The sequence below is a fragment of the Mandrillus leucophaeus genome, unplaced genomic scaffold, assembly GCF_000951045.1.
Source record: "Mandrillus leucophaeus isolate KB7577 unplaced genomic scaffold, Mleu.le_1.0 Scaffold117, whole genome shotgun sequence".
Classification (NCBI taxonomy): Eukaryota; Metazoa; Chordata; class Mammalia; order Primates; family Cercopithecidae; genus Mandrillus; species Mandrillus leucophaeus.
Window position 1 is genome coordinate 3,438,881 of NW_012099987.1, and position 14,531 is coordinate 3,453,411.

The window sequence follows — 14,531 nt, forward strand, 5'->3', positions numbered from 1 at the left end:
CCCAGGCTGGAGTGCAGTGGTGCCGTCTCGGCTCACTGTAACCTCTGCCTCCTGGGTTCAAGCAATTCTTGTGCCTCAGTCACCTGAATAGCTGGGATTACAGGCGTGTGTCACCATGCCCAGCTAATTTTTGTATTTTTAGTAGAGACGGGATTTCACCATGTTGGCCAGGCTGGTCTTGAACTCCTGACCTCAAGTGATTCACTGATCTTGGCCTCCTAAAGTGTTGAGATTACAGGCGTGAGCCACTGCACCCTCAGTGCACAGTAATTGTCAATGGTGATTGGCAGAAATTTACAATGCACTGTCACATGCAATAGCCTATGAAGGCTTCAAGACAACAAGCCATTACAGTTATTCCCCTTTTTACAGAGGATATCTCTGAATCTCAGTGAGTAAGAGACTGAAGGTCATACAACCAGAACGTTTACATCTGAGGGCATGAACTCAGGCTGTTTGGATTCCTAGTCTTATGCTTTTTTTGCAACCCAATGTTGGTTTTCAGGAGAGAAGGGAGCCGTGGGCACCAAGGCATGTGCAGCAGAGGTTTAGCTGTCCCTCTTAATTTCCATCTGCCCCCCTCTTTGAAATGGTTAATTAATGTTTTCTTAGTCTTACGTAAAGTGCTGTGCAAAGGCAGCTTTGAGCATCCCCTTCCACCATAATTGTCACCCTTAAGGCCTTCCTGTACAGAGATCCTACAGCCCCACTGGTAAAGAAGTAATACCTGCATAATCAAGTAGGCTTAAATATGAAGAGAAGAGAGTGCCTTAAAGCAGAGCATTCCAGTTTTCTCCCTGAAAAGCCTGTGGATCAAACACCCTTCTTCCAAACTTCCTTCCATCCTGACTCACTGCAGTAGCAAAAGGCGAGGCCACAGCATCCCAGAACCCCAGCTGAGCCCAGCAGACGACCACAGACCTACGAGAACGTATGTTGTTGCAAGTCACAGGGATTTGGAGTTGTCGCACAGCCTTATTACAGCAAAAGCTGAGGGTGGGGGGCACTTACCCCGCCACGACGATCTCAAAGTCCCCATCATGGTCCACATCAGTAACTGCCACACCATAGTTGAGCTGGGTGGGATTACTGTCATAGTCAGGGGGCAGAACTGAGTTGGTGACTGCAGTGAACATGGGTTCAGCCCGCTGGGACCCCTCAGTGATAGGCAGAAACCAGAGCAGCAGCAGGAACATCCTGGACATCTGAAACCAAAAGTGACAAACGTTACTGAAAGAACCTGTAACCAAAGCAACCCCAGAACATTAAAGTCCTGGGTAGGCCCAGAGTGCCTTTCTCTCCTATTCATGGAGAGCTTGGCAGTGCCTAGGCTGCTACTTTTCCACAAACCCTGCCCTACCCTGCCCACCCTCCTTGAAACTGCAACCTGCCTCCATCATGGCTGATCGCCCTTAGCCTGCTCTGCTTTTTCTTTTTCTATGGCACCTATCATTGTATGACGTATGGTGTAATTTACTTATTATTACACTTATAATTTATTGTGTGCCTCCCTCTGCTAGAGTGTAAGCTCCACTTGGGCAAGGATCTCTGTTTTATTCACTGATATGCAGCAAGCCAAGGGTAGTTCACATAATAGGCACTTCTTTCCTTCATTTATTTCATATTTGTGGAAGGAAGGAAATGAGGGAGGAAGGGAGGGAGATGGGGAGGGAAAGGTATAAATACAAAGGCATTTCCCACACTCTGGGAGAAAGACTGGGAGAATGAAGAACATAACAGCTCTCAAACAATGCAGAGTTTGGGTGAGACCCTCATGAGTATCCAGACCTAGAACAATAATAGATGCAATGAAAAGCTGTTCTTCTGTGGTACATACTCCAGAGGTAGCCAGGGGGAATATGCGACCTGGCAGGTTCCTCAAGCCAAGATCCCTCCCTAGGGCAGCTGGCCATCACCTCCAGACCAAGAAGCAGTCAGTTAGGGAAGGCGTTCCAGCAGGATCTGGCGGGTAGCACATCATTCACTTGGAGAAATTAAACCACTGCGTGCGTGTTTCATTATAAATTAATTATGTATAATGCATTGTATAATTCATTATTATATCTCTAACATAACTCGGGGTGTTGCCAAGTAGCCTGGTGCCATGGGAGCCAGTGGCACACACCCAGGAGACAGATGAAAATGGCCAAGGAGGTGGAGGGACTCCACCTCCCTTGAGTGAAAGTAAGGGAGACACTTGAAACGCTGTAGATGGCACCACCCTGAGACTCTCTCCGCAGGCCTAGAATCAGCACTCATGGAATGTTTTAAAGGCTCTGCTGGAAGGAGGCCCACAAAGGCTGCATGGGTCCAGTCCCAGCAGGCAAAGTGATACTTTCCTGCCTTCAGAAGGTAGCAGACCTATTCTAGATGGAACTTTTCCTGCTGGCTTGTCAGTGCATCTGGCAGCCAAGAGCAAGGCTGAGTGAGGCTGATGTCTTAATGAAGGGAAGAGCAAGGAAGATCTGAAGACTGTCTCCCCATATGGAGACAGATGCTCCTGCCAGCAAATGAGCTTGCTGTTCAAGGACCCAGAGACCAAAATGAAGGGCCTGGGCACTGCCTTCAGAGTCAGACGTGATTCAGGAGCCTCTTGAATGCTTTGCTGGAGAGGCTGGGGAGTGACACAGGAGCAAGGCTCCAATTGCAGGGCAAAAACTGGGAAGGAGGTTCTTGTAGTGTGTTCAAAGGGCACATGTGGGGTGTGGCACTACCAAACTGAGGTCATTCCAAATTACAGAGACGTCTGAACGAGACAGCATCTTCTGCTGGGTTTTCTAATCACTAAAGACAAATGCATCATGAATCACTAGAAGAGCTTTGCAACTTGGCAGGAACTTTGATTGGATAAAGGAAACTCATAATTGGATTAATGAGCAGCTGGGTGGGGATGGGGGAGGAAATGAGAAACTAAAGAGTATTTAATAACCAGTGTCGACATGCCGAAATGTAGCATGGATCTGAAGGTCATTGGACTTTTCAACGGATGACCTCTATTGTAGTGAATGGCAAAGGAGTTTCAATTTGAGGGCCAAATCCAATTGATTGGCAGTGGCTGAAAAGAGTGCTGTGATCAGCTTACAACATCAGCAATGGGCATGGAAGAGAAAAGTGGCATCCGACATGTGTTTTAGAAGCTAGTTAGTTCCTCCCAGGCACCACACCTGCAATTTGGGTCATGGCCACCAGTGAGGCTGGTCCCATTGGGGTAATATAAGCCTAAAAGTTCTAATCATTAGAACCTTTCTAATGAAGGCCCTGAGAGTCAAGAACCATGATCTAGCCTCTTTAGTTTTACCTTTTCTTTTAATGAAAAGGAGAGATACGAAAGAAGTAGCTGCTCTGTGTTATCCGTTTCCAGATAAATAACTTAAAGCAAGATGAGAAAGAAATAATGCACCCACTGGCTGACCTCTATTTTGCCTGGGTGACCTTAAACAAGTCACAACCTCTTTGGGTCTCAGTTTTCTTCTCCAAAATGAAGGTTTGGAGTTCTCTAAAGGTCCTTTCCGGCTCTAAAATTCTATGATGAATTAAAGGATTTTTTTTTAGATGCAGACCTTCAGCAGTTTTTTCCCTCCTGAGTTGCTTCTATAAACTTCAGGCCAATCAATGTGGTTTTCCTTTCTGAGGATATGAAACATATTTTGAACAAGACAAGCTTTTCAGCAGGGTTCTAGAGTAGTTGCCTCACAAGGGCCAAGGCCAGAGAGGAGCAAGCCATCATGTGGATCCTGAACTCACCCAGCATGAGTAGAGCAGTGGTTGGCCTCCCCCAGAGACCAGGGAGAGAGTGGGGCGGGGAGAATAAGTCCTTTACATTTCATTCCTCTGCCACGCCAAACACACTCAATGCACCCACCGGGCTGCTCAGTACCAGTTTGAAAGTCAGGGATAAGCAGTGGGCTGTCTTGATGGTGTATTTTTTGGGCAATGGTTATGGTGAGGAAGCTTAGAAGACGGTCTGTAAATATAATATTTACCCTCTTTTTGGGGGGTTCAGATAAACTAAATCATTTAAATGCTCTTCTCTACCCTGGCTGCTCAGAGCAGTCGGCAGACCAGCGCATCAGCGTCATTTAGGAGCTTGTTGGAAATGCAGAAACTTGGATCCCACTCCAGACTTAATAAATCAGAATCTGCATTTTAACAAGATTTCAGATTATTCCAATGCATGTTAAAATTTGAGAAACACTGCTCCATCTTGGCTATGCATTGGAATCATCTGGGGAGCTTTAAAAAAATTCTCATGCCTGACAATAGTTTCTTGGATAAGACAGCAAAAGCACAGGCAACAAAAGAAAAAATAGCTAAAACAGACTGCATCAAAATTAAAACTTTTGTACATCCAAGGACACTATCAAAAGAGTGAAAAGGGAACTCACAGAATGGGAGGAAATATTTGCAAATCATATATGTAACAAGGTATTAATATCCAGAATATATAAAGAACTACAACTCAACAACAAAAAAACTAAACAACCTGACTCACAACAAAGGACTTGAATAGACGTTTCTCCAAAGATATACAAATGCTCAATAAGTACATGAAACATCACTAATCATTAGGGATATGCAAATCAAAACCACAATGAGATACCATTTCACACCCATTAGAATGGCTATAATAAAAAACAAAAACAGAAAATAAGTGTTGGTGAGGATGTAGAGAAATTGGAATCCTTGTGCACTGCTGGTGGAAATGTAAAATAATGCAGCTGCTGTGAGAAACAGTATGGCAATTCCTCAAAAAATTCCAATTAGAATTGTCATATGATCTAGCAATTCCACTTGGGCATATACACGAAAGAAGTGCAAAAAGAGACATGAACAGATATTTGTACACCCATGTTCATAGAAGTATTATTCACAATAGCCAAAAGGCAGAAGCAACCCAAGTGTCCGTCAACAGCTGAATGGATAAACAAAATGTGACCTATGCATACAATGAGTATTGTTCAGCTTTAAACCTGGAGGAATTGCTTTTATATAGGAAGAAAGAAAAAATAAAAAATAAGTAAAAGGAAAGAAATTCTGACACATAGTACAAGGTGGGTAAATCTTGAAGACATTATGCTAAGTGAAATAAGCCAGTCGCAAAAGGACAAATACTGTATGTTCCACTTCTACAAGGTGTCCAGAGTAGTCAGATTCATAGAGGCAGAAAGCAGAATGGTGGTTGCCAGGGGGTGCGTATAGGGGAAATGGGAGTGTTTAGTGGATTATGGAGTTTCTTTTTGGGAAGATGAAGAAGTTCTAAAGATAGATGGTGGTCATGGTTGTACAACAATGTTAATATGCATAACATCACTAAAGTATATACTTAAATATGGTTAAAATTGCAAATTTTATGTTCTGTGTATTGCATCACAATAAAAAAATACGAATGCTTGGGTCTCATCTCAAGATATTCTGACTTAACTGGCACAGGATGTGTAGTAAGGGCACCAAATTTTTGTTGCTGTTAATATATAATCATGGGATATCAGATTTTTAAAAGCTCCCACATGATTCTAATATGTTGCAAAATTTGATGAGCACTGTTCTATATCAGTGCTTCTCAAACTTTAATGTGTGTGTGAATCACCTGGTGGTCTTGTTAAAATGCAGATTCTGATTCAATAACTCTGCAGTGGAGTCCAAGATTCTATATTTCTAACAAGCTCCCAGGTGGTGGTGATGATGTCGGTCCACAAACTACACATCGAACAGCAAGGCTCCATACTGTAGCTCCCAGAGTCCTGAAACCAGGCTATATACTACAGTGAAGGTACAAGATTGGTTTAAGAACATTCTCCTCTGCCTCTGGATCTAAGGAGCTGAAATCAATCCTAGGTTATGCAATCTCCAGAGCTGCCCAGGCTCAGTTTATCTTTACACACTCAGAGCTGGCTGTCTTCAGCCAATTTGTGGTATCAAAGTACCACAATTGACAAGAAGTGACAAAGAGGGATTCTGACTCTAATTTTTATGAAGAGGTGAGAAGGGGAAAGGGTTGATGCTGGAGAGAGGGTCAGTTCAAGGAGATGAAGGATAGCTCCCATCAAAGGGCAGAGCCTAGGAAGAAGGGATTCTGGGCAGGAATTTGCAGGCCAAGAGAGAAACATATGCCCTTGTGTTCCCAGAAACCATCATAGTGCCTGATACCTAGCAGGTTCTCTGTTAATATGTGTTAAGTAAGCACGGGAATGAGTATGTCCAATTGATAACATGAATCAACAGAAACTGCTTGCAATTTGTCATAGTTATTTAAAAACTGTTCTTCCTCTAAAGAAATGCTCCTCAAAAGGCAGTGTGCTTACCAATCACTTGAGGGTCATGTTGAAAATACAGATTCGGATTCGGTAGGTGTGGGGTGGCCCCTGAGAGCCTGCATTCCCAGGAAGCTGTCAGGTGATACGAGACTCTAGGCTGGCGGCTCTGAACCCTAGGTGCCCAACAGAACCACCTGGGCTGGAGGTGTTTAGAAATATGCCACCACCCAGGTCCCTTACCCAGCTTCGGATTGAACTGGTCTGAGGAGGGAGTTTGAGTGCTGTGTATTTTTAGAAGCTGCCCAGATCATATTAATGGACAGTCTGGGTTGAGAACCACTGCCCCAGCTTCGTGGTCCCCAGATGGGAAGCTGCAATCTGATTTGAAGTGAGAAATGTTTCTGCTACCAAAATTCATCATCGGCTGGTTGAAGTCTATAAAGAAAATCTATTTATCTAGGGAGTGTCAGAGGAGGAGGGGAGATATAGAGTTTTGGGGGAAAAGCAGAGCAGGATGACACTGCCTGAAGCAGAAGAGCAGCTGGCACCCGGAGTGACCTCGCATTTTGTGTGGCTGACTCAGGGAGCCTCTTGTCACCCCACTGTGAACATCTGAATCCTTGGGGAGAACAGGTAGAAAGATTAAAAATAGAATGAAAAAGTAGTTTGAACTGAACTGTTTTGTTTTCTTGAATGCTTGGGTATCAAGCACCTACTATGTGCTAGAGCACTGGGAGTAGCACTCCCCGGCAGGTGTAGCACTAGAGAAGTACATAGTACATGCTACTCCATGCAGAAATGCAGAAGGTCCTAGGAGTGAAAAGATGAATAAAACCCAGCCTTTGCCTTCCTTGAAGGAGCTCTCCCAATAGTCAGTGGAGCAGCCATGTGATCTTAGGTGTAACACCCCGTGTAAGGGCAATGGGAGGCTATCCAGGTAAAGCAGCCCAGATGAGGCAAGGCTAAATATCAAAGGCAGAGGGGCACAGGGCCAGAGTGCAGGGTGCCTCGGTAAGGGATGTGAGCTTCTCCTGCAGGGAAGGTGTGTGGAGGGGGAAAAGAAGGGACTTCATAAAGGCCAGAGATGGGAAAACTTGTGTTTCAAGCTGTGAGAAGAATTGTTTTTTAATAGTAATTTATTTTCTGTTTTTTGAGACAGGGTCTCACTGTCAACCAGGCTGGAGTGCAGTAGCACGATCACAGCTCACTGCAGTCTCAAACTCCTGGGCTCAAGCAATTGTCTCACCTCAGCCTCTCAAGTAGCCTAGGACTCCAGTTGGGTGCTAACACTCCTGGCTATTTTTTTTTCTTTTTTGTGGAGGTGGGGTCTTGCTATTGTTGCCCAGGCTGATCTCGAACTTCCTGGGCTCAAGCAATTCTCCCACACTGGCCTTCCAAAGTGCTGAGATTACAGGCGTGAGCCATCGTACCTGGCAATAATTTCTTAAAAATGCTCTATAAGCAAACTTTTTGAACAATTCCCAGCAAGGTGAAGAGGCAGAGAGATAAAGAGAGAGGCCGGGCATGGTTGCTCATGCCTGGAATCCCAGCACTTTGGGAGGCCGAGGCAGGCGGATTGCTTGAGGTCAGGAGTTCAAGAGCAGCCTGGCCAACATGGTGAAACCCTGTCTCTACTAAAAATACAACAAAATTAGCTGGGTGTGGTAAGGGGCATCGCCTGTAATCCCAGCTACTCAGGAGGCTGAGGCAGGATAATCGCTTGAGCCCAGGAAGTGGAGGTTGCAGCAGTGAGCCAAGATCGTGCCACTGTACTCCAGTCTGGGTAACAGAGCAAGACGCTGTCTCAAAAAAGAAAAAAAAAAAAAAAACAAGAGTGAGACCAACGTTTGGAGTTAGCAACCTGGCTTTGGATCTCAACGCTACCACAGCCTAGCTCATGACCTCGGACATGTTCCTCGATCTTGTTGGTCTTTGGTGTCCTCATCTGTGCCATGGAGATCATATGACCAGCCACGGTTTCAAGGGTTAAGTCAGTGACAAGGAAGGCCTCTCCAGGGCCAGGCAGGTGGCAGCCAACTTGCATGTTCCCCTTCTTTGACACAGAGAGCTGACAGGTGAGATAGTCTTTAGACCTTAGTTGTGGGTTCCATGTAGCCAAACTCAGTTTTCTGTGGCCTCAGGACTTTCCTGAATTGGGCCTGGAAACCAGTAACCAAGCAACCTGGATTCTCTGACGTGAGGTCAGGCAGCTGTGGGGAGAGGCCTCCAGGGCAATTTTTGGGGCAAGCAGTTCTTTCGCAACTATGGAAAGAGCCAAGGTCACACCCCAAGCTCTCACGAAAACAAGATGCCTAAATGTTTCCGATGTTGGGAACAAGCAGAGAAAACACAGCCTTTCAGACACTTGTAGGAGGGCTGAGACATGAAGGAGAGAGGCAGCCACAGGAACACTCTGCCTGGCACAGGCTGGGCCACCAGCTCCACAAAGACACCCACAAAAGAGCTCCTGGCACTCAAGCAACACTGGAGAAGAGCTAACAGGAGCTGCCCTGGGTCTTCACCTGCGACAACACTTCTTGCAGACCTTCGATGACCCTGGCATTGTGCTAGGTGCTAGGGTCACAGCAAGAAAACTGCTCACCATTTGCAGTACAGGGTGAGGGGTGCTGCGGAGGAGGGAGCACAGAGAGATCTAAGTTAGCTAGTAGGCGGAGCTGGGGAGCTCTTCCTAGAGGGAGGGGTTGTAGCTGGACTCTGAGGATGCCATGAAGTTAGGTGGGCAAGGAGAGGCAGGAGGAGGAGCAGGAAGGAAAGAAAAACAGAGAGAGCCGACTCTGCAAAGGTCAGGAAGACCCAGCCTTCACCCAATCTGTCCTTCCCTATCTACAGACCCCACCACCTGGCTTATAAGCTGGGAGGCAGCACCCATTTTCCCACACTGCGTGTTTCCAGTCAAAGGCCCTTCCATCAGACTAGAGCAGTAGTCTTCCACTACGGCGATTTTGCTGCTCTCTGGCCCCAGGGACATTTGGCAATATCTGGGGACACTTTTGGTTGTCACAGCCAGGGAAGAGGTGCTACTAGAATCTAGTGGGTAGAGGCACGGAATTCTGTTGATCATCTACAATGCACAGGACAGCCCCCACAATTATTCAGCCCAAAATGTCAACAGTGCTGAGATGGAGAAACCTTAGCTAGAGTGACATCCTGGGCCTCCCTCTTTACTCTGCTCCCTTCTCCCAAGGGAGGGAGTTTGAAAGAACTGGCCAGTTTGAAAGAACTGGGATTGAAGAGCCCTCTCTGGCCCTGCCTCCCTGCAGGGGCCACTCTGCCATGTGTGGAGCTTGGCCAGGCAGGCTCCACCCTGCCCCCACCCACAGGGAAGCCTGCAGTGGGCAGGGCTAAGGTGTCAGCAAGCCCCAGGGACCCCACACAGGAGCCTGGCCTGCCAGGCAGTTGCCTCTGGAATAAAGGCGGCATTTCCATCTCCACCTGCCTGAGCCCCACCTCTCTTGTCCTTTCTCTTAGTTGGCCCTGAATCTGAGTCGGGGAGTGGGACGCTATTCGCTGGGCCCCTTCAAACCCCAACACTGTCACTCAGGCTGGAAATCTGGCACCATCTCTGCTGCCTCTTCATTCTTCACACCCACTGGATCCCCGAGTCAATTCTGCTTCACAAATCTCTCTCAAAGCTGCTCAGTCTTTCCACCCCTCCTGTGGGGTATCTGCCCCTTTCTCCCTCACCTGAACAATAGCAATACCTGCTAACTGCTTCTGCCTCTCCTCTCCCCTCCTCCCACTTCCACATGCTGTCAGAGCTTCCTTCCTAAATCTCAGAATGGGTCGTGTGGATCTTCATATGGACTCTGTACACCAGGCACACAGAGAGGCATGTAATTGAAATTTTGCATAGCAAGTACTATGTGAAGAATGGATAGTTAACAATAATAATACATATCTACCGCTGACCATGTGCCAGACACTACTCTAACCCTTCACATGAGTGACCCACTTAATCCGCATAGTAACCCTGTGAGAGAAGAACTATGACTGTCCCTATTTTACAGGTAAGAAAACTAAGGCACAGAGAGGGTAAGTAACTTGCCCAAGGTCACACAGCTAGTACCTGGTGGATCCAGGATGTGTGTCCAAGCAAACGAGCTCCAGAATTCTTCAACACCATACTGAATAGTTTCTCTCATGATATCAAACTTGTCTTAACCAAGTGAGATGGGAGCACAGTGAAAGCAGCAACCATCTCTGCCTGGGGAAGCTGGGGAAGGCCTAAGAGAGGCAATGCCAAGCAGGCCAGAGGAACAAGATGGAGAGAGTGTTCCAGGCTGAGAGGAGCAGGTGCATGGGAGATGCGCAGGTTTGTGTAGTGCAGTGAGGCTCTGCAGGGCAGACTCAAGGCAGGGGCAGGACACCTGGTGGGAAGGAGTGCAGCAAAGGAGGCTGGAAAAGATCTTGGAAGCCTCGTGAGTGACACAGGCCCATTGGGCCAGGGAATGCCATGGCTGGAGTGGTGTGTTAGAAGGAATTCTCTGTCAATACAGTGTGGAGAAGGTCATGAGAAAGCTGGGCTGGAAGCAAAGAAGCCAGTTAGGTGGCAAATACCGTGGCCCAAGTGAGCGAGAACACTAGAAGCCACCATTCACTCATTCATTCATTCATTCATTCACTCATTCATTCATTCATTCATTCATTCATTTATTCATTCATTATTTCTTGTGCACCTACTCTGTGTCAGGTACTACTCTGGGCACTAGGAAAACAGCTGAGAACAAGATGAAGTTTTTGGTAGTGTATGGCATTAGTATACATTCTAATGCTTCTATTTCTCTACCCTGTCCCCCACCCTTGTCCTCTGTATTGCCAGTCTAAGAGACAAACTCCAGACCTCTGCAACTCCCTACCCCGCAGAAGGTGCCATGTTTCATGCATTTTCCCCAGCATGAAGAAAATGTAAGAATTCCTCTTCCTCCCCTCTACCTGGAGACAGTTCTAGACACTGCCTGCAGCAGCACTCATAGACGAGAGACTTGGGCTTGCTCCAGAAAAAGGCAGACAAAACCTCAGGGGACCCAGCTGAGGAAGTGCCACAGAAGCCAGTGGGCTAATGAAATGGTGTTTCTGAAAGTGAGAGGACAAATGGAATCTCCTAGCCTTATGCAGAAGTCGTAGCAGGTTCTTAATAGGTACTATTAACTGCTCAGACTTCCCGTTCTGTAAAATGGGAAATAATGTTTATCGGGTTGTTGGGAGAATGAAATGAGATGAATGTGTGTTAAGTGCTGAGCATAATGCCTGGCAGAGAGAAAGTCCACACGTGGTAGGTAACAGTACCAATAATCACACTATTACTACTAATGATAAATGTTCGTGGGATGCATGAATGCGTCTCAGGTGACAGAGTCCAGGCCTGCTTGGTGCTCCCCTTCCAGGAGTAGTTGCCAGATGTTGAATGGAATGCTCTGGACTGTAAGACTTTGAGGAATAGGTTTGCTTCTGTAACTAATTTGTCTATGGGACCCTGATGGAGTTATTTGACTCCTTAAATACTGCTTCTTAAGCACAGAACCCTTTAGCATGCTATGCTATACACATTAATTCTTCAAACATTGAGAAGATGCCTATGGGCCAGGTTAGAAATGATGAAAAAGACATAGTCCCTGACCTCAAGGAGCTTACAGTCTATCAGGGGTAAGACACAAGTCAGTGGGATAAGCTCAGAGTAGAAACAGGTACAAAGTAGGCCGGGCACGGTGGCTCACGCCTGTAATCCCAGCACTTTGGGAGGCTGAGTCAGACAGATCACCTGAGGTCGGGAGTTTGAGACCAGCCTGACCAACATGGAGAAACCCCAACTCTACTAAAAATACAAAATTAGCAAGGCGTGTTGGTGCATGCCTCTAATCCCAGCAACTCGGGAAGCTGAGGCAGGAGAATCACTTGAGCCTGGGAGGCAGAGGTTGTGGTGAGCCGAGACCATGCCATTGCACTCCAGCCTGGGCAACAAGAGCAAAACTCCATCTAAAAAAAAAGAAAAGAAAAGAAAAAAGAAAAAAAGAAACAGGTACAAAGCCTAGACATAGGCCATAGGAGGGTGGGATTAACTAGGGAGGTGGTGGGAAGGGCAGGCAGAAAAGACTCCCTGAAGACGGTGAATTGGATTGTAGATGGTGGAGACCTATGGATCAACAACATGCATGTGAGACAGCTTGGTACATGCTGTGGATGCATTTGTTGCTCCTGGAGTGCAATGTCTGGGATATGGGGTGGAGGGAGAGAGAAGAGGGGACAGTGGGGACGGGGTGGAGACGCAGTCTTGTGTGGGGCAGCAGCTGGGACCTGGAGAGCCTGCCATGCCACGGTAAGGAGCCTGGAGTCACAACATGTGGGAAGTTTTGAAGTCGAGCAGAGACAGGATCAGACTTGCATTTTTGAAAGGGCGTTTTAGACTTCAAGCAGCAGTGTGCAGGATGGATAGACCGTGTTTCTGAAGAGTGAGTGAGAGTATCACAGAGAGGATCTGAACATCCTGGGGCAGGGGTTGGGTAGGGCACTGGATGACCTCCGAAATCCTTTTCCAGGCCTAATAGTTTATGGGTCAAGTTTTTCCCTAAATAATTTAAAATGCATTCATGGACCCTGCTATTTAAAAGCATCCTCCCAGATATCCTTTTGTGATTTACTTCCTAGTTTGTCTCCAGTGGAAGTCCAAATTTCCATGTAGTCTATCAGCTTCAAGCAAAGTAAACCTGCACTGAGCTTCCCCGCAGCAGCCAGGTGGGAAGGGGGCAGGAAGGAGAGGGAGAACAGCAAAGGGAGGTAAAGAGGAAGAGAAACAGCCTTGCTCCAGGCTCAGAGCCAGCCACCATCTCATGGAGTGGGTCTTGTCTGGAGTCCTCAAGTGCTGCTTGATTAGGGGACCTTTGGAGGTTTACATAGTCCTCATGCCGGCTCTGGGAAGGAGCTAGATGGAAGGCAGGTTTGGAGATCCAATCGAATACCAAGGGTCACCCCTGCCCCAGAATGGCCACCAGCATTCACTTACTCATTTGTGCACCCACCAAGCACCTACTGAACCCCTCCGCATGCCAAGTGCCATGCTAGGCACTGAATTTGTGGCTGAGAACAAATGACAGTGTCTCCCTCATACTGTTTACAAGGCAACATTTCTCCTGGAGGACTCTTATTTCCCCACCTGAAAAAGCCTCTTTGGATATACACAGCTTCTCAGATGAGAGGTGCATGATGATGATTTCTAAGAAAGAGCCTGTTCTTAGAGACTAGAGTGAAAGGGAATGTGCCACCCCTTAGAGGAAGAGACTGCAGGTGATGGAAAGAGCCTGCCACCCAGCTCCTCTGATTACAGTGACTGACCTCCAGAGGCTAAGGGACCTGTTTCAGGACAAGTAGAAGATTCATGGCAGGAATCTACACAGTGACACTCCCATGTGGGAAGGGAGGGATGTCACCTCAGTCCTCTCAGGGGAGCCTCAAGTGACTTCCTACCTCCGATCCTGAGCACAAGGAGGACAAGACCAGGGTCAGACCTCATGTGAAAAACACCAACTAAGGCTGTTCCCACCAATCCTACAAGAGTTCCTCTGCCCTTCTGGGAGGGGAACTCCAGCTCCCAGGCCTGTTCCCCTTCCTAAGAGCTGTGTTAAAATTTGTACAACATGATGCTTCCTTTAAGACAGGTCTATATCAATAGAGGTCGGGAATGCCAAAGCAGGAATCTCCACCGAGGTGGCTGCTCCCTAGGTAGGTGAAGGTTGATGTAAGGAAAGAAAGCAGTCCCTGCAGTCCCTCCTCAGGTCACTGGGACACTCCCAGAGCTCAGCAGTGATTCCCATGACCTTGTCACTGTACTTGTTGGGTGCAAACAAAGATAAGAGTAACTGGAAACAACAGAGAGGGTCATTTTACACTCTCTGCACTCTCAATTCTTCTGTAGCTAATTAAAGTAATATGTCAAAATGTCCCTTGGAAGAGCTGTTTAAGAATATGTCTGTTAAGTAAACAAGGCTTCACTAATTAATGACACGCCTTCCCATCCCTCATTGAAGTTCCTTGTAGAACTTCTGGGCCAGGAGGGTTGAGCAGGAAAGGATGGAGGAGTAGTCGCCATCTCCTTTTCTCGGAGGGAGAGGGGACATATCCAGCCTCTTGTCATTTGTGGAGCTATCAGTTTCTCCTCCGGATGTTGATCAGATTTCCTGGGCTGGAACCAGCTTACAGGGCCAGGGTACTGGAATTTTTCCAAGAAGTAAACGCTTTGCTTCTTACGAAGTCAACATGATTTCT

The 14,531-nt window shown here is 46.9% G+C and overlaps 1 protein-coding gene across 1 annotated transcript in view; it reads right to left on the reverse strand.

Annotated features, from left to right (window-relative positions):
* CRTAC1 (cartilage acidic protein 1) overlaps positions 1-11,148 on the reverse strand; it is a 192,426-nt gene extending 181,278 nt beyond the window's left edge. Inside the window, 2 exon segments of the mRNA XM_012000646.1 lie at positions 1,012-1,205; positions 11,125-11,148. Of these exon segments, the coding sequence (XP_011856036.1) occupies positions 1,012-1,205; positions 11,125-11,148 (218 nt within the window).
* Between the last annotated feature and the right edge of the window lie 3,383 nt (positions 11,149-14,531).